The 26961-nt window shown below is 55.9% G+C and overlaps 1 protein-coding gene across 3 annotated transcripts in view; it reads left to right on the plus strand.

The window, feature by feature from the left end:
- Positions 1–6431: 6431 nt before the first annotated feature.
- brd2a (bromodomain containing 2a) overlaps positions 6432–26961 on the plus strand; it is a 33480-nt gene continuing 12950 nt past the window's right edge. Inside the window, exons 1-6 of one of the 3 annotated variants that reach the window (XM_088631831.1) lie at positions 6432–9662; positions 19012–19303; positions 21151–21288; positions 23500–23647; positions 24098–24291; positions 25210–25635. In XM_088631831.1, the coding sequence (XP_088487957.1) occupies positions 9628–9662; positions 19012–19303; positions 21151–21288; positions 23500–23647; positions 24098–24291; positions 25210–25635 (1233 nt within the window). In that variant the 5' untranslated portion in view covers positions 6432–9627. The remainder of the gene's footprint in view (positions 9663–19011; positions 19304–21150; positions 21289–23499; positions 23648–24097; positions 24292–25209; positions 25636–26961) is intronic. The other 2 variants (XM_088631832.1, XM_088631830.1) reach the window with 2 other exon arrangements.

The following is a 26961-nucleotide window of genomic DNA, read 5'->3' on the forward strand; positions in this document are numbered from 1 at the left end:
AAGAGCATAAGAATGAGGCCTGTTTGGTATCGGCAGGGTATCGGCTTCAACCACAGGGCTGGGCAGCTTGTTCCCCACCCCCACCCCCCTCTGTGTACAGAAGAGCCTCCTGTCCTGACTGGAGGAGCTCACCCAGCTGTGTCTGGAGAGAAGCCAGGGTATCGGCTTCAACCACAGGGCTGGGCAGCTTGTTCCCCACCCCCACCCCCCTCTGTGTACAGAAGAGCATCTTGTTTTAGGTTTGAAATGCCCTTCCTTGTAGTTTCCACTCATATTCTCCTGTTCAGATTTCACTGTCAGTTCTGAAGAAGGAGGCTGGGTTGACTGTCAGTCAACGTGTTTGAGAATTTCAAATCAGGTCCCCACATAGTCTTCATTTTCAAATTTGCAGTACAGCCCAGTGAGATCAGGGTAAAAACACAGTACAACCCAGTGAGACCAGGGTACAAACACAGTACAGCGCAGTACAGCCCAGTGAGATCAGGGTAGAAACACAGTATAGCCCAGTGAGATGAGGGTAAAAACACAGTACAGTACAGTAGAGCCCAGTGAGATGAGGGTAAAAACACAGTACGGTACAGTAGAGCCCAGTGAGATCAGGGTAAAAACACAGTATGGTACAGTAGAGCCCAGTGAGATCAGGGTAAAAACACAGTATGGTACAGTAGAGCCCATTGAGATCAGGGTAAAAACACAGTAGAGCCCAGTGAGATCAGGGTAAAAACACAGTACGGTACAGTAGAGCCCAGTGAGATCAGGGTAAAAACACAGTAGAGCCCAGTGAGATCAGGGTAAAAACACAGTATGGTACAGTAGAGCCCATTGAGATCAGGGTAAAAACACAGTAGAGCCCAGTGAGATCAGGGTAAAAACACAGTACAGTGCAGTAGAGCCCATTGAGATCAGGGTAAAAACACAGTATAGCCCAGTGAGATGAGGATAAAAGCACAATACAGTACAGTAGAGCCCAGTGAGGTGAGGGTAAAAACACAGTATAGCCCAGTGAGATGAGGGTAAAAACACAGTACAGTACAGTAGAGCCCAGTGAGATCAGGGTAAAAACACAGTACGGTACAGTAGAGCCCAGTGAGATCAGGGTAGAAACACAGTACAGTACAGTAGAGCCCAGTGAGATGAGGGAAAAACACAGTACAGTACAGTAGAGCCCAATGAGATCAGGGTAAAAACACAGTAGAGCCCAGTGAGATCAGGGTAGAAACACAGTACAGTACAGTAGAGCCCAGTGAGATCAGGGTAAAAACACAGTAGAGCCCAGTGAGATGAGTGTAAAAACACTGTACAGTACAGTAGAGCCCAGTGGATCAGGGTAAAAACACAGTAGAGCCCAGTGAGATGAGTGTAAAAACACTGTACAGTACAGTACAGCCCAGTGAGATCAGGGTAGAAACACAGTACGGTACAGTAGAGCCCAGTGAGATCAGGGTAAAAACACAGTACAGTACAGTAGAGCCCAGTGAGATGAGGGTAAAAACACAGTACGGTGCAGTAGAGCCCAGTGAGGCGAGGGTAGAAACACAGTCCAGCGCAGGAACACCACACAGAGGTGTGCTGTGAGAGATCTCCAGCTCCTCTGCTCTGGACACGTGAGTCTGCTGGCCTGGTGTCGTCACCAAAGGGTGACGCGCCGGGAGTCTGGTGTTCACCGGCCGCCCCAGCAGAAAGCCCCTGGCGCCGTGCCCCACTCACACCCCCTGCAGGAGGAGCGTGTCTCTCCCTCTCTCTCTCCCTCTCCCTCCCTCTCTCTCTCCCTCTCTCTCTCTAGGCTGCCATCTCGCACACAGACAGCTCACACACGCCTCGCACAAGATGGCGGCCCGCCCAGAGACCAGCTCGCTGTCCGGGCAAGAGAGTCACTGGTACAGGTCCAGAGTCACAGGTGAACTGGGTCAGAGTCACAGGTACAGGTCCAGAGTCACAGGTACAGGTCCAGAGCCACAGGTAAACTGGGTCAGAGTCACAGGTACAGGTCCAGAGTCACAGGTACAGGTCCAGAGCCACAGGTAAACTGGGTCAGAGTCACAGGTACAGGTCCAGAGTCACAGGTAAACTGGGTCAGAGTCACAGGTACAGATCCAGAGTCACAGGTACAGGTTCAGTGTCACAGGTACAGGTCCAGAGTCACAGGTAAACTGGGTCAGAGTCACAGGTACAGGTCCAGAGTCACAGGTACAGGTTCAGTGTCACAGGTAAACTGGGTCAGAGTCACAGGTACCGGGTCAGACACACAGGTACAGGTCCAGAGTCACAAGTACCAGGTCAGACACACAGGTACAGATCCAGAGTCACAGGTACTGGGTCAGAGACTCAGGTAAACCAGGTCACAAGTTCTGAGTCAGAGACGAATGTAAACCGGGTCAGAGAGTGGGGTTCTGGGTCAGGTAGTGGGGTTCTGGGTCAGAGACTGGGGATCTGGGTCAGACACACAGGTAAACTGGGTCAGAGACTGGGGTTCTGGGTCAGAGAGTGGGGTTCTGGGTCAGACACACAGGTAATCTGGGTCAGACTGGGGTTCTGGGTCAGAGACATGGGTAAACTGGGTCAGAGGCTGGGGTTCTGGGTCAGACACACAGGTAATCTGGGTCAGAGAGTGGGGTCCTGGGTCAGAGGCTGGGGTTCTGGGTCAGAGAGTGGGGTCCTGGCCCAGTCTGACGCTGTTGTGAAGAAAGCTTCAGGTTTCAGTTGGATAGAGGGGAGCAGACCAACAGTTCGGGGGTTTTGACAATCAGAGACTGGCCCGCGCAGAGATTCCCCAACTCTCATTTCCAACGGCTCTGTGAAAGTCCCCAGGACGAAAACAACAGATAGGACACACCCGCTGAGAGAGCGTCCCTCTGTGTGTGTGTGTGTCACTGTGTGTGTGTGTGTGTGTGTGTGTGTCACTGTGTGTGTGTACCAGTGTGTGTGTACCAGTGTGTGAAAGTCCCCAGGACGAAAACAACAGATAGGACACACCCGCTGAGAGAGCGTCCCTCTGTGCGTCTGTGTGTCACTGTGTGTGTGTACGAGTGTGTGTGTGTGTGTATGAGAGTGTGTTTGCGTGCCAGTGTGCCCAGCTCACTCTACCTCAGGGGGGGGGGATTGAGCTGTTCAAGCGTGTGTGTTGTCTGTATTTACGAGCGTGTGTGTATTGTGTGTGTGTATGAGTGTGTGTATTGTATTTGAGTGTGTATGGGCGTGTGTGTTGTCTGTATTTACGAGCGTGTGTGTATTGTGCGTGTGTATGAGTGTGTGTATTGTATTTGAGTGTGTATGAGCGTGTGTGTTGTCTGTATTTACGAGTGTGTGTGTATTGTGTGTGTGTGTACAGTTGCGTGCCTCAATGCTGGGAAGTCCCTGACGTTTTTTACTTTTGGTTTTCGGTCCTGTTCTGCTGTGGCTGAGTCAGGCTTCTGAGAAACCAGCTGACTCCTGGGTCTGTCTGAGCCTGAGCCAGAACTCCCATCACACCCCACTGTCAGACTGAACCCCCCCTGTCCTGACTGGAGCAGCTCAGCCAGCTTGTTCCCCACCCCCACCCCCCTCTGTGTACAGTAGAGCCTCCTGTCCTGACTGGAGGAGCTCACCCAGCTGTGTCTGGAGAGAAGCCAGGGTATCGGCTTCAACCACAGGGCTGGGCAGCTTGTTCCACACCCCCACCCCCCTCTGTGTACAGTAGAGCCTCCTGTCCTGACTGGAGGAGCTCACCCAGCTGTGTCTGGAGAGAAGCCAGGGTATCGGCTTCAACCACAGGGCTGGGCAGCTTGTTCCCCACCCCCACCCCCCTCTGTGTACAGAAGAGCCTCCTGTCCTGACTGGAGGAGCTCACCCAGCTGTGTCTGGAGAGAAGCCGGGGTATCGGCTTCAACCACAGGGCTGGGCAGCCTGTTCCCCACCCCCACCCCCCTCTGTGTACAGTAGAGCCTCCTGTCCTGACTGACACACGCACGCCTGGTACCTGGTGCTTTCGGAGCTGCCGCCTCGCCCCCAGACTGAGCCGCGTCCACGCGTGTGTCGAGTCTCTGCGTGGAATAACCACCCCACCCCCCCGCGCTGCTCAGCGCCGCTGGGAGCTGCGTGGCTCGGCTGCCCCCTGGTGGCGCCCAGCGGGAACTGCACCCCCTCCAACTGCAGGCAAGAACACCCCCTCTTCTGAGCACAAGGGCACCCCATCTTCTGAGCACAAGGGCACCCCTCTTCTGAGTGCAAGGGCACCCCCTCTTCTGAGCACAAGAACACCCCCTCTTCTGAGCACAAGGGCACCCCATCTTCTGAGCACAAGAACACCCCTCTTCTGAGTGCAAGGGCACCCCATCTTCTAGAGCACAAGGGCACCCCCTCTTCTGAGCACAAGAACACCCCTTCTTCTGAGTGCAAGGGCACCCCATCTTCTGAGCACAAGAACACCCCCTCTTCTGAGCACAAGGGCACCACATCTTCTGAGCACAAGAACACCCCCTCTTCTGAGTGCAAGGGCACCCCATCTTCTGAGCACAAGAACACCCCCTCTTCTGAGCACAAGGGCACCACATCTTCTGAGCACAAGAACACCCCTCTTCTGAGTGCAAGGGCACCCCATCTTCTAGAGCACAAGAGCACCCCCTCTTCTGAGCACAAGAACACCCCTCTTCTAGAGCACAAGGGCACCCCATCTTCTAGAGCACAAGGGCACCCCATCTTCCTGACTGCTGTCGAACCTGCAACACCAGGAGCGCCTGTACTTGTACCTGCAGCACCTGTACCTGTACCTGTAGATCACCCTGTACCTGAACCTGTACCTGTAGATCACCCTGTACCTGTACCTGTACCTGTAGATCACCCTGTACCTGTACCTGTAGATCACCCTGTACCTGTAGCTCCTTCTGGATGTCCTCGCCTGTAATCCAGGACTCCGGTCCGGGCGGGTCCGGCGGGTCCAGAGAGCCCCGAGCAGGCGCTCCGTCATCGATCAGTCGATCAGCCTTGTGATCGACAGCGCGCCCTCGCCGAGGCCGGGCCGAGGGCGACATCTAGCGGCGCGGCGGCGGCCCTGCAGGCGCCCTCGCCCGGCCGAGAGCAGATCAGCTCCGTGAAGCGGCCCCTACAAACAGCACAAACAGCACAATCCATTAACACAACGATCCCACAGCACAACAATCCCACAGCACAACAACCATTAACACAACAATCCCACAGCACAACAACGATTAACACAATAATCCCACAGCACAACAACCATTAACACAATAATCCAACAGCACAACAATCCCACAGCACAACAACGATTAACACAATAACCCCACAGCACAACAACCATTAACACAATAATCCCACAGCACAACAATCCCACAGCACAACAACCATTAACACAACAATCCCACAGCACAACAACCATTAACACAATAATCCAACAGCACAACAATCCCACAGCACAACAATCCCACAGCACAACAACCAATAACACAATAATCCCACAGCACAACAATCCATTAACATAATAATCCCACAGCACAACAATCATTAACACAATAATCCAGAATTAACACAGCAATCCATTAGTACATTAATACAATAGTACAACAATCCATTAACACACTAGGGTTACAATATGACCGAGACTGGACCAGTGATCTCTGGACTGGAGGGGTACAGTGTGACCCAGACTGGACCAGTGATCTCTCGACTGGAGGGGTACAGTGTGACCCAGACTGGACCAGTGATCTCTGGACTGGAGGGGTACAGTGTGACCCAGACTGGACTGGAGGGGTACAGTGTGACCCAGACTGGACTGGAGGGGTACAGTGTGACAGACTGGACTGGAGGGGTGCAGTGTGACAGACTGGACTGTGGGGGTGCAGTGTGACCCAGACTGGACTGGAGGGGTACAGTGTGACCCAGACTGGACTGGAGGGGTACAGTGTGACCCAGACTGGACTGTGGGGGTACAGTGTGACCCAGACTGGACTGGAGGGGTACAGTGTGACAGACTGGACTGTGGGGGTACAGTGTGACCCAGACTGGACTGTGGGGGTACAGTGTGACCCAGACTGGACTGGAGGGGTACAGTGTGACCCAGACTGGACCGGTGATCTCTGGACTGTAGTGTTAGACTGTGTTCCCCACCCCCGCCCCCCTCTGTGTACAGCAGAGCCTCCTGTCCTGACTGGAGGAGCTCACCCAGCTGTGTCTGGAGAGAAGCCGGGGTATCGGCTTCAACCACAGGGCTGGGCAGCCTGTTCCCCACCTCCACCCCCCTCTGTGTATAGAAGAGCCTCCTGTCCTGACTGGAGGAGCTCATCCAGCTTGTTCCCCGCCCCCACCCCTCTCTGTGTACAGTACAGCCTGCTGCTCACATTTTGTAAAGACTGTTCCAGCCCTGCGGGCGAGGAGTTCTCAGAATCGCACACGCTGTTTGCGCACTGACTGCAGCTCCGGCGCGTATTGCCGGAGAGGGGGGGTGTCGGTGCGTGAGTGGGTGTGGGCGCGGGTGAAGAACACGGGTGGGGTGAGAGATCGCCGGCCGCTCCGTGGAGAATTAACACGCGGGGTCGCAGGACAAAAAAATGTTTTTTTTTTCTCTTCCATCTGTGGCGCACTTTTTGTTGTGTTTTTTTTTCGTCTCCATTTCCCTTCGCCTCGCCAAATCCGGGCAGCGTCACGTCACGTCACGTGGCGTGGGGAGGGCCGACGAGGCGTGTGACGTGTTCGGGATTCAAGATGTCCGGAGAGAGCGGAGGATTACAAAACAAAACAACAACAATAATAATAATAAAAAACCACAATGGCAGCGAGGTGCATGTCTCGATCTAGAGAGGCACGGCCGCGTGTCTGGCCCGGGCCCAGCGGGGTTTCGCGGCCGGTATCTTTTCGCGTGGATCTGCCACGTTGTGCGGCGTGTGGCGGAGCGGCGCTTCCTGGCCGTGGTGTTGCCGGGACAGTAAACGCGGATGGCTTCCTGGCCGGTGTGGTTTTTTTCCTCCTCTCCTTCTCCCCCACCGTGGGCCGTGACCATGTGATGCCCGTGTCTGCCCCCCCCACCCACGGAGCTGGCGAGGGGAGGGTGCAGTCGGACATGTTGGAGGAAAAAATGGTTGAGGAAAAACGTGGCAGTCGGCGACGACGAAGAAGCGCCGCCTCGGATTTTTTACACTTTTTAATTTTCTTTGAAAAAGGGGAAAAAAATCTGGATCGATCTCCTCCAGCGGGGAAAAAAATAGAGAGACTCCGTCGTGTTTTTTTTTTCTTTTTAATATTCACGGCACAAAAGAAGATTAAAAAAAAGTTTGCTCTTTTCAAGGAAGTGGATGGGATTTTTGTAAAAGCCTGTTTTTTTTGGGGGGGGGAGATGGGACCCCGTTTTTTTTTTACGTGCATGGATTATGTGTCGGTTTCTATTTTATTGTTTTTCTGTGCGTTTTGCGCTGTTTTGCGGGCGGTGACATTGCGGGCTCGGCGTGTAACCTTGTGGAGGGGAGGGGGGGGATGGGTTAGTAGGGATTTGGGGCCGACTTCACCCTTTGACTTAAAAAAAAAACATGTTTTTACATTTGTTTTATTTATTTTCTTTATCCTGGCATGTTAAGTAGCGTTGATGTCGTCAAGTTGGGAGTTGCAGCCGTGGATTAAGTAGAAATAAGGAACTGATATCGAGGGTGTTCAAATGAAGGGCTTTTTCTGCACAGCTTGCTAAGCATTGGGAGTGAAATTAGTTTTTTTTTTAAGTGTTTTTGAAACAGTGTGAGAAGTTACTCGCAGTTTGGATTAATTCTGCTTTATCTCGACACGATACAGGCCTGGCCGAGGGCGTGGGGCCTAGTCACGCCACAGACTCGCCCCCTCCCCCGCCAGGCGTGGGTTTTGGACGGATTTCGGGACTCACCCGTGGAAATGGCGGAGTTTTCGTCTCGAAAGCTTCTCTCACTTTTAGTTTCGGACCTCGGCCGGCCTTGTTTGTCGTGGTCTCTGGGTGGTATTTCTCCGGTTTGGGGTCGCCCGAGTGAGAACCGCTGTGTCATGGTGGCTCCTGCCTTCTCAAGTGTCTGTGCTGGTGAGGGGAAGAGTTTATTTTCGGGGTCAGGAGGGAGATATGTTTTGTTTTTGTTTTTTTTCTTTAAAAAAAAAACAGCACGTTTGACCAAAAAAAAAAAAAAAAGATGGGACGAGGTTGGCTGATTGAAGACCGCTGTCGTGTTGAGCTGGTTTGTGATTGAAAGGACCTCGTTGTGTCACTGGTGTGTGTGTGGGGTTGGCAGGGCCTCAGGTCTCCAAATTGATCTGTTTTTGGTGAAATTTAACAAACTGTGCGGGGGAAAAAGTCCCCCCCGGCGCAGCATCTGGTCTTGTTTGCGTCTAGAGAAGGTTGTAAGTCGTATTTTATTGATTTATACGGCGGTGGGTGCTGACCCTAGCCAGTAGCAGGAGTTTGACACTCAGCTTTCCTCTAAATGGCAGTAAAATAGGTTACAGCGGGTTTTAAAGCCGAGATGTAACCGGTGTACGTTTGTATTTTGAATTAATTCCCTGCTAACGTGTCGTTATTTGAGGCCGAAGTGGCTGTGCTCGGGGTGGCGGTTTATACGTGTGAATCCGGGTTTGAGGGGGTTTCACTGGGCGCAGGTTATTATTATTTCGAGATTCTGTCTTTATTTATCTGAGGTTTATGTCGGTTTCTGGATGTTTTGGGGGGGGGTCGAGGTATTTTGAATCGTAACGTCTGTCAGGGCGGGTGGAGGGACCATTTGGTGTCATTTGGCTGCCAAGTGGAGCCTGAGAGGTGATTTTGGCCACGTTTCCCGACACGCAGGGGTTGGTTTGTCGCTCTGTATCGTGGAAAACGGGTGTTTTTGTGGCTTTTGCGGCGTTTTTCGCGGGGCCGGGGAGTGTTTTAAAATGGCGCCTCTCCGGCTGCCGGAGGAAAAAAGGACGAAAAACTGCGGAGAACAAAAAACGCGTCTCGAGACCCGGGGAGCTGCGTGGAAAGGCGTCCGTCTGAGACGCGTGACCAGCTCAGCCAGCCAATGGCCGGGCTCCAGCCTGCGCGCGGGGGACCCGCCGACCAATCGGCGCCGCTCCTGGGCCCCGGCTGACGTAACTCGACCGTTTCTGGCCGGCGGTGGGCGGGGAGCGGCGGGGGGCGTGCGCTTTTTCGCGGAGGGACGTCGGGGGCAGCCAGTCAGGTGGGGCCGCGCTTGAGCGGCGGCGCGGCGGGCCAATCGCCCCGGCGGATCCCGCCGCGGGGCCGCCGGCGCCGGCCAATGGCGTGCCGGGCAGCCTCGGTGGGCGGGCTGGCCCCCGCGCCGGGCGGGGCCCGCTTGAGTGACGGCCCGCCCGGCGAATGCGGCGGCGAGGGGCGGGGGCAGCGCGGCCAATGGGCGCCGTAGGTGGGTTTATAAAGAGCCGGGCGGAGGCGGAGCGGCGCCATTTCGCTGAAGCGGTGAACTGGAGGAAGAGAGGAGGATCGGGAGAGAGAGAGAGAGAGAGAGGGAGGAGAGAGTGAGAGAGGAGCCCGGAGCCCCGCAGACCGAGCCTCAGTCGAGAGAGAGAGAGAGAGAGAGGCGCCCACACTCCTCCTCGCTCGCTCGCTCGCTCGCACGCAGACAGGCGCCGCTGCGCGGATCGGAACCGCCGCTCGCCCAAGCCGGACCCATCCCCATGGACGCGGCCGCCAACCCGCCCCCCGACACCAGGTACCGATCGGGGTCCGAGCCGCCGCGGGGTCGGGTCGGGTCCGGTTCGCGCGGGGTCTGGGGGGGGGCCCGCGGCGCCCTGTCCCCGGGAGTTGGGGTCCCGGCGGTGTTACTGGTGGGGGGGCGCTGGTCTTACTGGTGTGACTGGTGTTGACTGGTGTCGCCGCTGTCACGGAGCCGCTGGCTGACAGGACTGTGGGGGGGGCGGGGACCCCCGTGTGTGAGGGAGTTCGGGGGAATGAGGCCGGAGCGGCGGTTTCGGGGTGCAGGAACGGCAGGAGGAGGCCGAGGTTTCGGGGTGCAGGAGGAGGAGGAGGAGGCCGAGCCCTCGGGGTGTTTCGGGGTGCAGGAGCAGCAGGAGGAGGCCGAGGGCCCGGGGTGTTTCGGGGTACAGCAGCAGCAGGAGCCCCACTGTGCTGTGCCGGTTGTTGTGGTTCCGGGTGTCTCGTGGCGGTGCTGCGCGCGTGTCTGTTTCCCCCTGGCGGGGGGGGGGGGTTGTGGGTCCGGGTGGCCATGGCAACAGCAGGCGGCGGGACGGGCGTGTTCCGGTGTGCCGGGCCGCCGGGTCCGCTCGGGGGTCTTGTCGTCGTCGTCGGTGTTGATGGTGTTTTTGGCGTAGCTTTGCGTTTTAATTTATTTTGAAACGACCTCCTCCTCCTCCTCGCGTGTCCCCGCGCTCGGGGCGTGGGGGGGGGGGGGGGGGTGACGTCACGCCCGTGGGCCCGGGGCGCGAGCGGGTGGGGGATGCCACCCCTGGCGTGTCCCGTGGCGGGGGAGTGTGTCCGTGGGGTGGTGGTGGTCGGGAGAGGAAGGGTTTGGTTGATGGCGCAGTCGGCTCTCTGCTGGTCGAGCGCTAGGCCGCAGCCCGCAGCCTCGGCGTTTCCTGAGCGGCCTGGCGGGCGAGTGTCGGGGAAGGAGGGAGAGGGGTGTCCCGCGCCCGCGGAGAGGCCATGTGGCGCCCGGAGGAGGAGGAGGGGGGTCGCCTCAGGCGCGGTGTCAACACGGGGCTGTCGTGACCGGAGCAGGCTGTTTCCAGCGCGGGTGGAGAGGCGGGCTGGGCAGTTTGGGGCTGACCCAGGCTGTGGGTCATTTCCCAGTGAGCTGTGTGACTGGTGTCCACTCGGGGGCAGGACTGGGGGCAGTACCGTGTGTTCTGGGGTTACTGTGTCGCCCGTGTCAGGACAGGGACAGGATGGGGCGGCACTGTGAGTTTGCTGTTGTGTGACTGTGGACTGGACAGGATGGGGCGGCACTGTGAGTTTGCTGTTGTGTGACTGTGGACTGGACAGGATGGGGTGGCAGTGTGAGTTTGCTGTTGTGTGATTGTGGACTGGACAGGGACAGGATGGGGTGGCAGTGTGAGTTTGCTGTTGTGTGATTGTGGACTGGACAGGGACAGGATGGGGTGGCACTGTGAGTTTGCTGTTGTGTGATTGTGGACTGGACAGGGACAGGATGGGGCGGCACTGTGAGTTTGCTGTTGTGTGACTGTGGACAGGATGGGGTGGCAGTGTGAGTTTGCTGTTGTGTGTCTGTGGTGTGCAGAGGGTCAGTGTCGTTGTTGTGTGACTGTGGTGAGCTGACAGTAGTGTGTCTGGCCAGGCTGAGGGTCAGTGTCGTTGTTGTGTGATTGTGGTGAGCTGACAGTAGTGTGTCTGGCCAGGCTGAGGGTCAGTGTCGTTGTTGTGTGACTGTGGTGTGCTGACAGTAGTGTGTCTGGCCAGGCTGAGGGTCAGTGTCGCTGTTGTGTGACTGTGGTGAGCTGACAGTAGTGTGTCTGGCCAGGCTGAGGGTCAGTGTCGTTGTTGTGTGACTGTGGTGTGCTGACAGTAGTGTGTCTGGCCAGGCTGAGGGTCAGTGTCGTTGTTGTGTGACTGTGGTGTGCTGACAGTAGTGTGTCTGGCCAGGCTGAGGGTCAGTGTCGTTGTTGTGTGACTGTGGTGTGCTGACAGTAGTGTGTCTGGCCAGGCTGAGGGTCAGTGTCGTTGTTGTGTGATTGTGGTGAGCTGACAGTGGTGTGTCTGGCCAGGCTGAGGGTCAGTGTCGTTGTTGTGTGACTGTGGTGAGCTGACAGTAGTGTGTGTGGCCAGGCTGAGGGTCAGTGTCGTTGTTGTGTGACTGTGGTGAGCTGACAGTAGTGTGTCTGGCCAGGCTGAGGGTCAGTGTCGTTGTTGTGTGTCTGTGGTGTGCTGACAGTAGTGTGTCTGGCCAGGCTGAGGGTCAGTGTCGCTGTTGTGTGACTGTGGTGTGCTGACAGTAGTGTGTCTGGCCAGGCTGAGGGTCAGTGTCGTTGTTGTGTGACTGTGGTGAGCTGACAGTAGTGTGTCTGGCCAGGCTGAGGGTCAGTGTCGTTGTTGTGTGACTGTGGTGAGCTGACAGTAGTGTGTCTGGCCAGGCTGAGGGTCAGTGTCGTTGTTGTGTGACTGTGGTGTGCTGAGAGTAGTGTGTCTGGCCAGGCTGAGGGTCAGTGTCGTTGTTGTGTGACTGTGGTGAGCTGACAGTAGTGTGTCTGGCCAGGCTGAGGGTCAGTGTCGCTGTTGTGTGTCAGTGTGGGAGGAGGGGTGAGTTGGGGTTCGGGGGTCTCCTGTGGGCTGTGCCGCCGGTGTGGATCTGGGGCTCCCTCACCTGTAGATGAATCTCGGTATCTGCAGGCTGTGGCTCGTGGTCTAGATCGGCGCAGCAGGGGGCCGTGTGTCCGCGCCTGCAGATGAAGTCTCCTCTCCGTTTTGTCTTGCAGTGCTCCTGCCCCAGGGCTTGTCTGTGTTCTGTGACTCCCAGGAGCGTCTGTCTGTCTGACGTGTGTGTGAGGCGGGGGGGGGTCTGTAGTGTGGATCCCCTCTCTCGGGGGGGCTTGTGTGCGTCGCCGGAGTCCGAGCAGGGTGATGAAGTTGTGATGGGTTCTCCGTCTGGTGTTCCGAGTCTGTTTTGCAGGGTTCTGTGTCGGTACCCGCAGACAGATCTGTGCTCGCTGGGCGTTCGCTGGGGGCTGCTAGTGAGGAGTCAGTAAGGGGTCCAGGCTGCACTGTGATAAATATCTGGAGATACTGAGATCTCCCTCCATCGTGAGGGAGAGATTCCCGTCCAGTCCCTGGGCTGGGCTGGGCTGCTGTACTGAAGTGTTTCTCAATAAAGACTCCGTGTGTGAACCCGAACGTTACAGTGTCTGTTTGTGCTGCTCTCTTCCACCCCACCCCTGGTCAGCAGGGACCCCTCGCGCTGGGTGGGCTGGTGTGGGGTGTCCCGACGTCCTCCTGGGGTGGCAGGGCGCCGAGCGGTCAGGGTTTGTCCGAGAAGGAAACTCCCCCGTCCTGTGTGAACACTGGACAGTGCCCACTGTGGATACACTCACTGTGTGAACACTGGACAGTGCCCACTGTGGATACACTCACTGTGTGAACACTGGACAGTGCCCACTGTGGATACACTCACTGTGTGAACACTGGACAGTGCCCACTGTGGATACACTCACTGTGAACACTGGACAGTGCCCACTGTGGATACACTCACTGTGTGAACACTGGACAGTGCCCACTGTGGATACACTCACTGTGTGAACACTGGATAGTGCCCACTGTGGATACACTCACTGTGAACACTGTGGATACACGCACTGTGTGAACACTGGACAGTGCCCACTGTGGATACACTCACTGTGTGAACACTGGACAGTGCCCACTGTGGATACACTCACTGTGTGAACACTGGATAGTGCCCACTGTGGATACACTCACTGTGTGAACACTGGACAGTGCCCACTGTGGATACACTCACTGTGAACACTGTGGATACACGCACTGTGTGAACACTGGACAGTGCCCACTGTGGATACACTCACTGTGTGAACACTGGACAGTGCCCACTGTGGATACACTCACTGTGAACACTGGACAGTGCCCACTGTGGATACACTCACTGTGTGAACACTGGACAGTGCCCACTGTGGATACACTCACTGTGAACACTGGACAGTGCCCACTGTGGATACACTCACTGTGTGAACACTGGACAGTGCCCACTGTGGATACACTCACTGTGAACACTGGACAGTGCCCACTGTGGATACACTCACTGTGTGAACACTGGACAGTGCCCACTGTGGATACACTCACTGTGTGAACACTGGATAGTGCCCACTGTGGATACACTCACTGTGAACACTGGACAGTGCCCACTGTGGATACACTCACTGTGTGAACACTGGACAGTGCCCACTGTGGATACACGCACTGTGTGAACACTGGACAGTGCCCACTGTGGATACACTCACTGTGTGAACACTGGACAGTGCCCACTGTGGATACACTCACTGTGTGAACACTGGACAGTGCCCACTGTGGATACACTCACTGTGTGAACACTGGATAGTGAACACTGTGGATACACTCACTGTGAACACTGTGGATACACTCACTGTGTGAACACTGGACAGTGCCCACTGTGGATACACTCACTGTGTGAACACTGGACAGTGCCCACTGTGGATACACTCACTGTGTGAACACTGGACAGTGCCCACTGTGGATACACTCACTGTGTGAACACTGGACAGTGCCCACTGTGGATACACGCACTGTGTGAACACTGGACAGTGCCCACTGTGGATACACTCACTGTGAACACTGGACAGTGCCCACTGTGGATACACTCACTGTGAACACTGGACAGTGCCCACTGTGGATACACTCACTGTGTGAACACTGGACAGTGCCCACTGTGGATACACTCACTGTGTGAACACTGGACAGTGCCCACTGTGGATACACTCACTGTGTGAACACTGGACAGTGCCCACTGTGGATACACTCACTGTGTGAACACTGGACAGTGCCCACTGTGGATACACGCACTCTGGATACACGCACTGTGTGAACACTGGACAGTGCCCACTGTGGATACACTCACTGTGTGAACACTGGACAGTGCCCACTGTGGATACACTCACTGTGTGAACACTGGACAGTGCCCACTGTGGATACACTCACTGTGTGAACACTGGATAGCGCCCACTGTGGATACACTCACTGTGTGAACACTGGACAGTGCCCACTGTGGATACACTCACTGTGAACACTGGACAGTGCCCACTGTGGATACACTCACTGTGTGAACACTGGACAGTGCCCACTGTGGATACACTCACTGTGTGAACACTGGACAGTGCCCACTGTGGATACACTCACTGTGTGAACACTGGACAGTGCCCACTGTGGATACACTCACTGTGTGAACACTGGACAGTGCCCACTGTGGATACACTCACTGTGTGAACACTGGACAGTGCCCACTGTGGATACACTCACTGTGAACACTGGACAGTGCCCACTGTGGATACACTCACTGTGTGAACACTGGACAGTGCCCACTGTGGATACACTCACTGTGTGAACACTGGACAGTGCCCACTGTGGATACACTCACTGTGAACACTGGACAGTGCCCACTGTGGATACACTCACTGTGTGAACACTGGACAGTGCCCACTGTGGATACACTCACTGTGAACACTGGACAGTGCCCACTGTGGATACACTCACTGTGTGAACACTGGACAGTGCCCACTGTGGATACACTCACTGTGAACACTGGACAGTGCCCACTGTGGATACACTCACTGTGTGAACACTGGACAGTGCCCACTGTGGATACACTCACTGTGTGAACACTGGATAGTGCCCACTGTGGATACACTCACTGTGAACACTGGACAGTGCCCACTGTGGATACACTCACTGTGTGAACACTGGACAGTGCCCACTGTGGATACACGCACTGTGTGAACACTGGACAGTGCCCACTGTGGATACACTCACTGTGTGAACACTGGACAGTGCCCACTGTGGATACACTCACTGTGTGAACACTGGACAGTGCCCACTGTGGATACACTCACTGTGTGAACACTGGATAGTGAACACTGTGGATACACTCACTGTGAACACTGTGGATACACTCACTGTGTGAACACTGGACAGTGCCCACTGTGGATACACTCACTGTGTGAACACTGGACAGTGCCCACTGTGGATACACTCACTGTGTGAACACTGGACAGTGCCCACTGTGGATACACTCACTGTGTGAACACTGGACAGTGCCCACTGTGGATACACGCACTGTGTGAACACTGGACAGTGCCCACTGTGGATACACTCACTGTGAACACTGGACAGTGCCCACTGTGGATACACTCACTGTGAACACTGGACAGTGCCCACTGTGGATACACTCACTGTGTGAACACTGGACAGTGCCCACTGTGGATACACTCACTGTGTGAACACTGGACAGTGCCCACTGTGGATACACTCACTGTGTGAACACTGGACAGTGCCCACTGTGGATACACTCACTGTGTGAACACTGGACAGTGCCCACTGTGGATACACGCACTCTGGATACACGCACTGTGTGAACACTGGACAGTGCCCACTGTGGATACACTCACTGTGTGAACACTGGACAGTGCCCACTGTGGATACACTCACTGTGAACACTGGACAGTGCCCACTGTGGATACACTCACTGTGTGAACACTGGACAGTGCCCACTGTGGATACACTCACTGTGTGAACACTGGACAGTGCCCACTGTGGATACACTCACTGTGTGAACACTGGACAGTGCCCACTGTGGATACACTCACTGTGTGAACACTGGACAGTGCCCACTGTGGATACACTCACTGTGTGAACACTGGACAGTGCCCACTGTGGATACACTCACTGTGAACACTGGACAGTGCCCACTGTGGATACACTCACTGTGTGAACACTGGACAGTGCCCACTGTGGATACACTCACTGTGTGAACACTGGACAGTGCCCACTGTGGATACACTCACTGTGTGAACACTGGATAGTGCCCACTGTGGATACACTCACTGTGAACACTGGACAGTGCCCACTGTGGATACACTCACTGTGAACACTGGACAGTGCCCACTGTGGATACACTCACTGTGTGAACACTGGATAGTGCCCACTGTGGATACACGCACTCTGGATACACGCACTGTGTGAACACTGTGGATACACTCACTGTTTGAACACTGTAGGTGAACTGTATGAACACTGTGTGAACACTCACTGTGGATACACGCTCTGTATAAACACTGTGTGAACACGCACTGTATAAACACTGTGAACACGCACTGTGGATACACGCACTGTATAAACACTGTGAACACGCACTGTGGATACATGCTCTGTATAAACACTGTGTGAACACGCACTGTGTGAACACTCACTGTAGATACACGCACTGTGTGAGTCCTGGAACCTGCACGTGCTTGCTGTGTTGACAGTGTGTCCTCGCTGTACACACCCATTGTATATAAACACTGCGCACTGACTGCGTACACACGAGCTACCCCTACTGCTCAGAGTGAAGACTGGCTACACTGGTCCCACAGAGCCCCGGTCCAGTTGGTACAGGGGTGTCCGGTCCTCAGAGCCCCGGTCCAGTTAGTACAGGGGTGTCTGGTCCCGTGAGCCCCGGTCCAGTTAGTACAGGGGTGTCCAGTACTGGTCCCCAGAGCCCCAGTCCAGTTAGTACAGGGGTGTCTCTCTGGTCCCCAGAGCCCCAGTCCAGTTAGTACAGGGGTGTCCAGTACTGGTCCCCAGAGCCCCAGTCCAGTTAGTACAGGGGTGTCTCTCTGGTCCCGTGAGCCCCGGTCCAGTTGGTACAGGGGTGTCCAGTACTGGTCCCCAGAGCCCCAGTCCAGTTAGTACAGGGGTGTCTCTCTGGTCCCCAGAGCCCCAGTCCAGTTAGTACAGGGGTGTCTCTCTGGTCCCGTGAGCCCCGGTCCAGTTAGTACAGGGGTGTCTCTCTGGTCCCGTGAGCCCCGGTCCAGTTGGTACAGGGGTGTCCGGTCCCCAGAGCCCCAGTCCAGTTGGTACAGGGGTGTCCGGTCCCCAGAGCCCCGGTCCAGTTAGTACAGGGGTGTCTCTCTGGTCCCGTGAGCCCCAGTCCAGTTAGTACAGGGGTGTCCGGTCCCCAGAGCCCCGGTCCAGTTGGTACAGGGGTGTCCGGTATTGGTTTGGGGGAGCCCCCTGTCCGGTCGTGGGGTCCCAGAGAGGCCGGTAAGTTTGCCGCAGGGTTCAGTCCAGCCCGAGCTCGTTGCTGGCCCGGTACGAGCGGACCGGCCGATGACCCGCTCCGGGCCCGTCCTGCGGACACACTGACCGGCCCTTCGGTACAGGGGTACACCCACCCCGCTGGGTCTGATACACCTTCTGGGGGGATCCTGCAGAGGGTGACCTCACTCCTTGAAGGGTCAGAGGTCAGAGTTCAGTGTGTGGGATCAGAGCTCACTATGAGGTGTGTTCACTGTCTACCCAGTCCAGTCCCTGAACACACTCACAGCCCTCCTCCAGGTGCCTGAACACAAGAAGATGTCAGCTCAGTGTGAGCCGTGTTCAGTGTCCCCCTAGTCCAGTCCCTGAACACACTCACAGCCCTCCTCCAGGTGCCTGAACACAAGAAGAGCTCAGCTCAGTGTGAGCCGTGTTCACTGTCTACCCAGTCCAGTCCCTGAACACACTCACAGCCCTCCTCCAGGTGCCTGAACACAAGAAGAGCTCAGCTCAGTGTGAGCCGTGTTCACTGTCTACCCAGTCCAGTCCCTGAACACACTCACAGCCCTCCTCAAGGTGCCTGAACACAAGAAGAGCTCAGCTCAGTGTGAGCCGTGTTCACTGTCTACCCAGTCCAGTCCCTGAGCACACTCACAGCCCTCCTCCAGGTGCCTGAACACAAGAAGAGCTCAGCTCAGTGTGAGCCGTGTTCACTGTCTACCCAGTCCAGTCCCTGAACACACTCACAGCCCTCCTCAAGGTGCCTGAACACAAGAAGAGCTCAGCTCAGTGTGAGCCGTGTTCACTGTCTACCCAGTCCAGTCCCTGAGCACACTCACAGCCCTCCTCCAGGTGCCTGAACACAAGAAGAGCTCAGCTCAGTGTGAGCCGTGTTCACTGTCTCCCTAGTCCAGTCCCTGAGCACACTCACAGCCCTCCTCCAGGTGCCTGAACACAAGAAGAGCTCAGCTCAGTGTGAGCCGTGTTCACTGTCTCCCTAGTCCAGTCCCTGAGCACAATCACAGCCCTCCTCCAGGTGCCTGAACACAAGAAGAGCTCAGCTCAGTGTGAGCCGTGTTCACTGTCCCCCCAGTCCAGTCCCTGAGCACACTCACAGCCCTCCCACAGAAGAGCTCAGAGGGGCGCTCAGGGGACCCCCTGTTCTGGTGCTGTGATGTTCCAACGCCCCCCTCTCTGTGTGTGTCCCCCAGACGCGAGCGGGGCGCTCCGGGGACCCCTGTTCCAACGTGCCCCCTCTCTCTCTGTGTCCCCAGGCTGGTGCTGCAGGGCGGCGTCTCTGGCCCAGACCCGGGGGCGTCCGGCCCTGGCAAGCGCGTGCGCAAGCCCTCGCTGCTGTTCGAGGGGTTCGAGAGCGCCGCGCTGCCGCCGCCGGGGCCCCCCGCGGCCCCCCAGCCCCCGCAGCCCCCCGTGCGGGACCCCGGGAGGCCGGGCCGCGTCACCAACCAGCTGCAGTTCCTGCAGAAGGCCATGATGAAGGCGCTGTGGCGCCATCACTTCGCCTGGCCATTCCACGAGCCCGTGGACGCCACCAAGCTCAACCTGCCCGTGAGTGTACCCCCCTGTACCCCCTCTGTCACCCCCTGTACCCCTCTGTCCTCCCCTGTACCCCACTTCGCCTGGCCCTTCCACGAGCCCGTGGACGCCACCAAGCTCAACCTGCCCGTGAGTGTACCCCTGTACCCCCTCTGTCACCCCCTGTACCCCTCTGTCCTCCCCTGTACCCCACTTCGCCTGGCCTTTCCACGAGCCCGTGGACGCCACCAAGCTCAACCTGCCTGTGAGTGTACCCCTGTGCCCCTCTGTCACCCCCTGTGCCCCTCTGTCACCCTCTGTCCTCCCCTGTACCCCTCTGTACCCCCCCTGTACCCCTCTGTCCTCCCCTGTACCCCACTTCGCTTGGCCCTTCCACGAGCCCGTGGACGCCGCCAAGCTCAACCTGCCCGTGAGTGCGCCCCACTGTGCCCCTCTGTACCTCCCTTGTACCCCTCTGTCCTCTCCTGTACCCCCTCTGTCCTCCCCTGTACCCCTCTGACTACCTCTGTCCTCCCCTGTCACCCCCTGTACCCCCTCTGTACCACCTTTGCCCTCTTCTGACCACCTCTGTACCCCTCTGTCCTCCCCATCACCCTCTGTCCACATCTGTACCCCACCGTTCCTCCCTGTACCCCTCAGGTCACACACTGACAGTACAGTACCTGTGTTTCTCTCTCAGGACACACACTGACAGTACAGTACCTGTGTTTCTCTCTCAGGACACACACTGACAGTACAATACCTGTGTTTCTCTCTCAGGACACACACTGACAGTACAGTACCTGTGTTTCTCTCTCAGGACACACACTGACAGTACAGTACCTGTGTTTCTCTCTCAGGACACACACTGACAGTACAGTACCTGTGTCTCAGTGTCTCAGGACACACACTGACAGTACAGTACCTGTGTTTCTCTCTCAGGACACACACTGACAGTACAGTACCTGTGTCTCAGTGTCTCAGGACACACACTGACAGTACAGTACCTGTGTTTCTCTCTCAGGACACACACTGACAGTACAGTACCTGTGTCTCAGTGTCTCAGGACACACACTGACAGTACAGTACCTGTGTCTCAGTGTCTCAGGACACACACTGACAGTACAATACCTGTGTTTCTCTCTCAGGACACACACTGACAGTACAGTACCTGTGTCTCAGTGTCTCAGGACACACACTGACAGTACAATACCTGTGTTTCTCTCTCAGGACACACACTGACAGTACAGTACCTGTGTCTCAGTGTCTCAGGACACACACTGACAGTACAATACCTGTGTTTCTCTCTCAGGACACACACTGACAGTACAGTACCTGTGTCTCAGTGTCTCAGGACACACACTGACAGTACAGTACCTGTGTTTCTCTCTCAGGACACACACTGACAGTACAGTGCCTGTGTTTCTCTCTCAGGACACACACTGACAGTACAGTACCTGTGTCTCAGTGTCTCAGGACACACACTGACAGTACAGTACCTGTGTTTCTCTCTCAGGACACACACTGACAGTACAGTACCTGTGTCTCAGTGTCTCAGGACACACACTGACAGTACAATACCTGTGTTTCTCTCTCAGGACACACACTGACAGTACAGTACCTGTGTCTCAGTGTCTCAGGACACACACTGACAGTACAATACCTGTGTTTCTCTCTCAGGACACACACTGACAGTACAGTACCTGTGTCTCAGTGTCTCAGGACACACACTGACAGTACAATACCTGTGTTTCTCTCTCAGGACACACACTGACAGTACAGTACCTGTGTCTCAGTGTCTCAGGACACACACTGACAGTACAATACCTGTGTTTCTCTCTCAGGACACACACTGACAGTACAGTACCTGTGTCTTGTAGGACTACCACAAGATCATCAAGCAGCCGATGGACATGGGCACTATCAAGAAGAGGCTGGAGAACAACTACTATCGCAGCGCCAGTGAGTGTATGCAGGACTTCAACACCATGTTTACCAACTGCTACATCTACAACAAGGTAAGTACTGACACTGTCCCGACACCCTGACTCTCTGACTCTCGTCAGAGTATCGTTACTCTGGGGTATCAGTAGTATTGACTCAGTATAGTTTCGTTACTCTGGGTTATCGGTAGTATTGACTCAGTATAGCGACATTACTCTGGGGTATCGGAAGTATTTACTCAGTATAGTGACATAACTCTGGGGTATCAGTAGTATTGACTCAGTATAGTTTAGTTACTCTGGGTTATCGGAAGTATTTACTCAGCATAGTGACGTTACTCTGGGGTATCAGTAGTATTGGCTTAGTATAGCGACATTACTCTGGGATATCAGTAGTATTGACTCAGTATAGTGACATTACTCTGGGGGTATCAGTAGTATTGACTCGGTCTAGTGACATTACTCTGGGGTATCATTAGTATTGACTAAGTAGAGTGGCGTTACCCTGGGGTATTGGTAGTATTGACTCAGTATAGTTTCGTTACTCATATCGGTAGTATTGAATCAGTTTAGTGACATTACTCTTGGGTATTAGTAGTATTGACTCAGTATAGTTTCGTTACTCTGGGTTATTGGTAGTATTGACTAAGTATAGTGACATTACTCTGGGGTGTCAGTAGTATTGACTCAGTAGAGTGGCGTTACCCTGGGGTATCGGTAGTATTGACTCAGTATAGTTTCGTTACTCATATCGGTAGTATTGAATCAGTTTAGTGACATTACTCTTGGGTATCAGTAGTATTGACTCAGTATAGTTTTGTTACTCTGGGTTATTGGTAGTATTGATTAAGTATAGTGACATTACTCTGGGGTATCAATAGTTTTGACTCAATATAGTGGTGCTACTCTGGGGTATCAATAGTATTGACTCAATATAGTGGTGTTACTCTGGGGTATCGGTAGTATCGACTCGGTATGGTGTCTACTCTGGGTTATCAGTAGTATTGACTCAGTATAGTGGTGTTTCTCTGGGGTATCGGTTGTATCGACTCAGTATAGTGTCTACTCTGGGGTATCGGTAGTATTGATTCAGTATAGTGGCGTTACTCTGGGGTATCAGTGGTATTGACTCAGTAGAGTGGCGTTACTCTGGGGTGTCAATAGTATTGACTCAGTAGAGTGGCGTTACTCTGGGGTATCAATAGTATTGGCTCAGTATAGTAGCGTTACTCTGGGTTATCAGTAGTATTGACTCAGTAGAGTGGTGTTACTCTGGGGTATCAATAGTATTGGCTCAGTATAGTAGCGTTACTCTGGGTTATCAGTAGTATTGACTCAGTAGAGTGGTGTTTCTCTGGGGTGTCGGTTGTATCGACTCAGTATAGTGTCTACTCTGGGGTATCGGTAGTATTGATTCAGTATAGTGGCGTTACTCTGGGGTATCAGTGGTATTGACTCAGTAGAGTGGCCTTACTCTGGGGTGTCAATAGTATTGACTCAGTAGAGTGGCGTTACTCTGGGGTATCAATAGTATTGGCTCAGTATAGTAGCGTTACTCTGGGGTATCAGTAGTATTGACTCAGTAGAGTGGTGTTACTCTGGGGTATCAGAAGTATTGACTCAGTAGAGTGGCGTTACTCTGGGGTATCGGTAGTATTGACTCAGTAGAGTGACGTTACTCTGGGGGTATCAGTAGTATTGACTCAGTAGAGTGGCGTTACCCTGGGGTATCGGTAGTATTGACTCAGTATAGTGACATTACTCTGGGGTATCAGTAGTATTGACTCAGAAGAGTGGCGTTACCCTGGGGTATTGGTAGTATTGACTCAGTATAGTTTCGTTACTCATATCGGTAGTATTGACTCAGTCTAGTGACATTACTCTTGGGTATTAGTAGTATTGACTCAGTATAGTTTCGTTACTCTGGGTTATTGGTAGTATTGACTCAGTAGAGTGGCGTTACTCTGGGGTATCGGTAGTATTGACTCAGTATAGTGGCGTTACTCTGGGGTATCGGTAGTATTGACTCAGTAGAGTGGTGTACTCTGGGGTATCGGTAGTATTGACTCAGTATAGTGGCGTTACTCTGGGGTATCGGTAGTATTGACTCAGTAGAGTGGTGTTACTCTGGGTTATCGGTAGTATTGACTCAGTAGAGTGGTGTTACTCTGGGGTATCGGTAGTATTGACTCAGTATAGTGGCGTTACTCTGGGGTATCGGTAGTATTGACTCAGTAGAGTGGTGTTACTCTGGGTTATCGGTAGTAATAATGCTCTTCCTCTCAGCCCACAGATGACATCGTGCTGATGGCTCAGTCCCTGGAGAAGGTCTTCCTCCAGAAAATTGCCCAGATGCCCCAGGAGGAGATAGAGCTGCCCCCTCCAGCCCCCCGGGGCAAACCGGGCAAGACGGGCAAGGGGCGCAAGCCTTCTGGTGAGCTGGGACAGCAGAGGGGCAGATGGCTCAGGGGGGGTTTCTGTGGGGCAGATGATTAAGAGGGTGTTCTCTGGGACTGATTGCTCTGTAGGGCAGATGGCACAGGGGGTCTTTCTTGGGGCAGATTGCTGGCTGTACCCCAGTCTCAGGGGTATCTGCAGCAGTGTGTCAGTAATACCCCCTCTCTCTCTCTGTACCCCAGTCTCAGGGGGTATCTGCAGCAGTGTGTCAGTAATACCCCCTCTCTCTCTCTCTGTACCCCAGTCTCAGGGGTATCTGCAGCAGTGTGTCAGTAATACCCCCCCTCCTCTCTCTGTACCCCAGTCTCAGGGGGTATCTGCAGCAGTGTGTCAGTAATACCCCCCCTCTCTCTCTCTGTACCCCAGTCTCAGGGGTATCTGCAGCAGTGTGTCATTAATACCCCCCCTCTCTCTCTCTGTACCCCAGTGCCCGGAGGAGTGACCACAGCTCACCAGGTCCCCGCTGTCTCCTCGGTGTCCCACTCCCTGTACTCGCCCCTGACCCCCGACACCCCCGACTCCGGCCTCTCCTGCCCCCCGCAGACCCTCATCGCCAAGAGCCTGGGGCCCCCGCACGCGCCGGGCCTGATGGGACTGCCTCCCACGCAGCCCACCGCCAAGGTAACGGGCCGCCGTCGTCGTGGTGACTTTAGGGTGTGTTGGGATGGCGCCGCCCTGCAGGAGGCCGCAGGTACTGGCCCGGGGCAAAGCAAGGCACCCTGGGAAATCAGGCGCAGAGTTCTCCAGCCAGCACGGAGGGTGACAGGGGGCGCTCGGCGTGGGTTTGGGGGGGGGGGCAGTGGCCCCCTGGGTGAGGGTGGGTGTGTGACAGGACCGGCCCGGCCCGGGGCAGGAGGGAGGAGGGGGGTGTGACAGGACCGGGGCAGGAGGGGGTGGGACAGGACTGGACCCGGGGCAGGAGGGAGGAGGGGGGTGTGACAGGACCGGGGCAGGAGGGGGTGGGACAGGACTGGACCCGGGACAGGAGGGAGGAGGGGGGTGTGACAGGACCGGGGCAGGAGGGGGTGGGACAGGACTGGACCCGGGACAGGAGGGAGGAGGGGGGTGACAGGACCGGCCCGGGGCAGGAGGGAGGGAGGGAGGGACAGGACCGGGGCAGGAGGGTGGGGGTGTCGTGGGCTAGGAGGTGACGGAATGGCGCCGTCCGGGTGTCTTGGTGTCCGGGTGCCCCGGTGTCCTAGTGTCCCGGTGTCCTAGTGCCCCGGTGTCCAGGTGCCCTAGTGCCCTGGTGCCCTGGTGCCTGGGTGTCCAGGTGTCCCGGTGTCCTAGTGCCCCAGTGTCCTGGTGCCCGGGTGCCCGGGTGCCCTGGTGTCCCGGTGTCCCGGTGTCCTGGTGCCCTGGTGTCCCAGTGTCCTGGTGCCCTGGTGCCTGGGTGCCCTGGTGTCCCGGTGTCCTGGTGCCTGGGTGCCCCAGTGTCCGGGTGCCCTGGTGTCCCGGTGTCTGGGTGCCCGGGTGTCCCGGTGTCCCGGTGTCCCGGTGTCCAGGCGCGAGCCCTGACCGGTCCCTCTCCCTCCGCAGAAGAAGGGCGTGAAGCGCAAGGCGGACACCACCACTCCCACCACCGTGGCCATGCCGCTGGCCGGCGCGGGCGGGGGCGGGGGGGACTCCCCGCCGGCCACGCCCCTCCCGCCCTGCCCCTCGGGGCCCGGCGGGCCGGGGGGGGCGGTGGCGGCGGCCAAGCTGCCGGCCCGGCGGCGCGAGAGCGGCCGGCCCATCAAGCCGCCGCGGAAGGACCTGCCGGACTCGCCGCAGCAGCACCAGCCCTCGCGGCGCGGCCGGCTCAGCGCCCCCCTGCGCTGCTGCAGCAGCCTGCTCAAGGAGCTGCTGTCCAAGAAGCACGCCGCCTACGCCTGGCCCTTCTACAAGCCCGTGGACGCCTCGGCCCTCAGCCTGCACGACTACCACGACATCATCAAGCACCCCATGGACCTGAGCACCATCAAGGTGACACACACACACACACACACACACACACACTGACACCACGACATCCTCAAGCACCCCATGGACCTGAGCACCATCAAGGTGACACACTGACACACTGACACCACGACATCATCAGGCACCCCATGGACCTGAGCACCATCAAGGTGACACACACACACACTGACACCACGACATCATCAGGCACCCCATGGACCTGAGCACCATCAAGGTGACGCACACACACACTGACACCACGACATCCTCAAGCACCCCATGGACCTGAGCACCATCAAGGTGACACACACACACACTGACACCACGACATCATCAAGCACCCCATGGACCTGAGCACCATCAAGGTGACACACTGACACACTGACACCACGACATCATCAAGCACCCCATGGACCTGAGCACCATCAAGGTGACACACACACACTGACACCACGACATCATCAGGCACCCCATGGACCTGAGCACCATCAAGGTGACGCACTGACACTGACACCACGACATCATCAAGCACCCCATGGACCTGAGCACCATCAAGGTGACACACACACACACACACTGACACCACGACATCATCAAGCACCCCATGGACCTGAGCACCATCAAGGTGACACACACACACACACTGACACCACGACATCATCAAGCACCCCATGGACCTGAGCACCATCAAGGTGACACACACACACACACTGACACCACGACATCATCAAGCACCCCATGGACCTGAGCACCATCAAGGTGACACACACACACACACTGACACCACGACATCATCAAGCACCCCATGGACCTGAGCACCATCAAGGTGACGCACTGACACACTGACACCACGACATCATCAAGCACCCCATGGACCTGAGCACCATCAAGGTGACGCACTGACACTGACACCACGACATCATCAAGCACCCCATGGACCTGAGCACCATCAAGGTGACGCACTGACACTGACACCACGACATCCTCAAGCACCCCATGGACCTGAGCACCATCAAGGTGACGCACACACACACTGACACCACGACATCCTCAAGCACCCCATGGACCTGAGCACCATCAAGGTGACACACTGACACACACACTGACACCACGACATCATCAAGCACCCCATGGACCTGAGCACCATCAAGGTGACACACACACACACTGACACCACGACATCATCAAGCACCCCATGGACCTGAGCACCATCAAGGTGACACACACACACACACACACTGACACCACGACATCATCAAGCACCCCATGGACCTGAGCACCATCAAGGTGACGCACTGACACCACGACATCATCAAGCACCCCATGGACCTGAGCACCATCAAGGTGACG

The sequence above is a fragment of the Lepisosteus platostomus genome, chromosome 5 (genome assembly GCF_059453375.1).
Source record: "Lepisosteus platostomus isolate fLepPlt1 chromosome 5, fLepPlt1.hap1, whole genome shotgun sequence".
Classification (NCBI taxonomy): domain Eukaryota; kingdom Metazoa; phylum Chordata; class Actinopteri; order Semionotiformes; family Lepisosteidae; genus Lepisosteus; species Lepisosteus platostomus.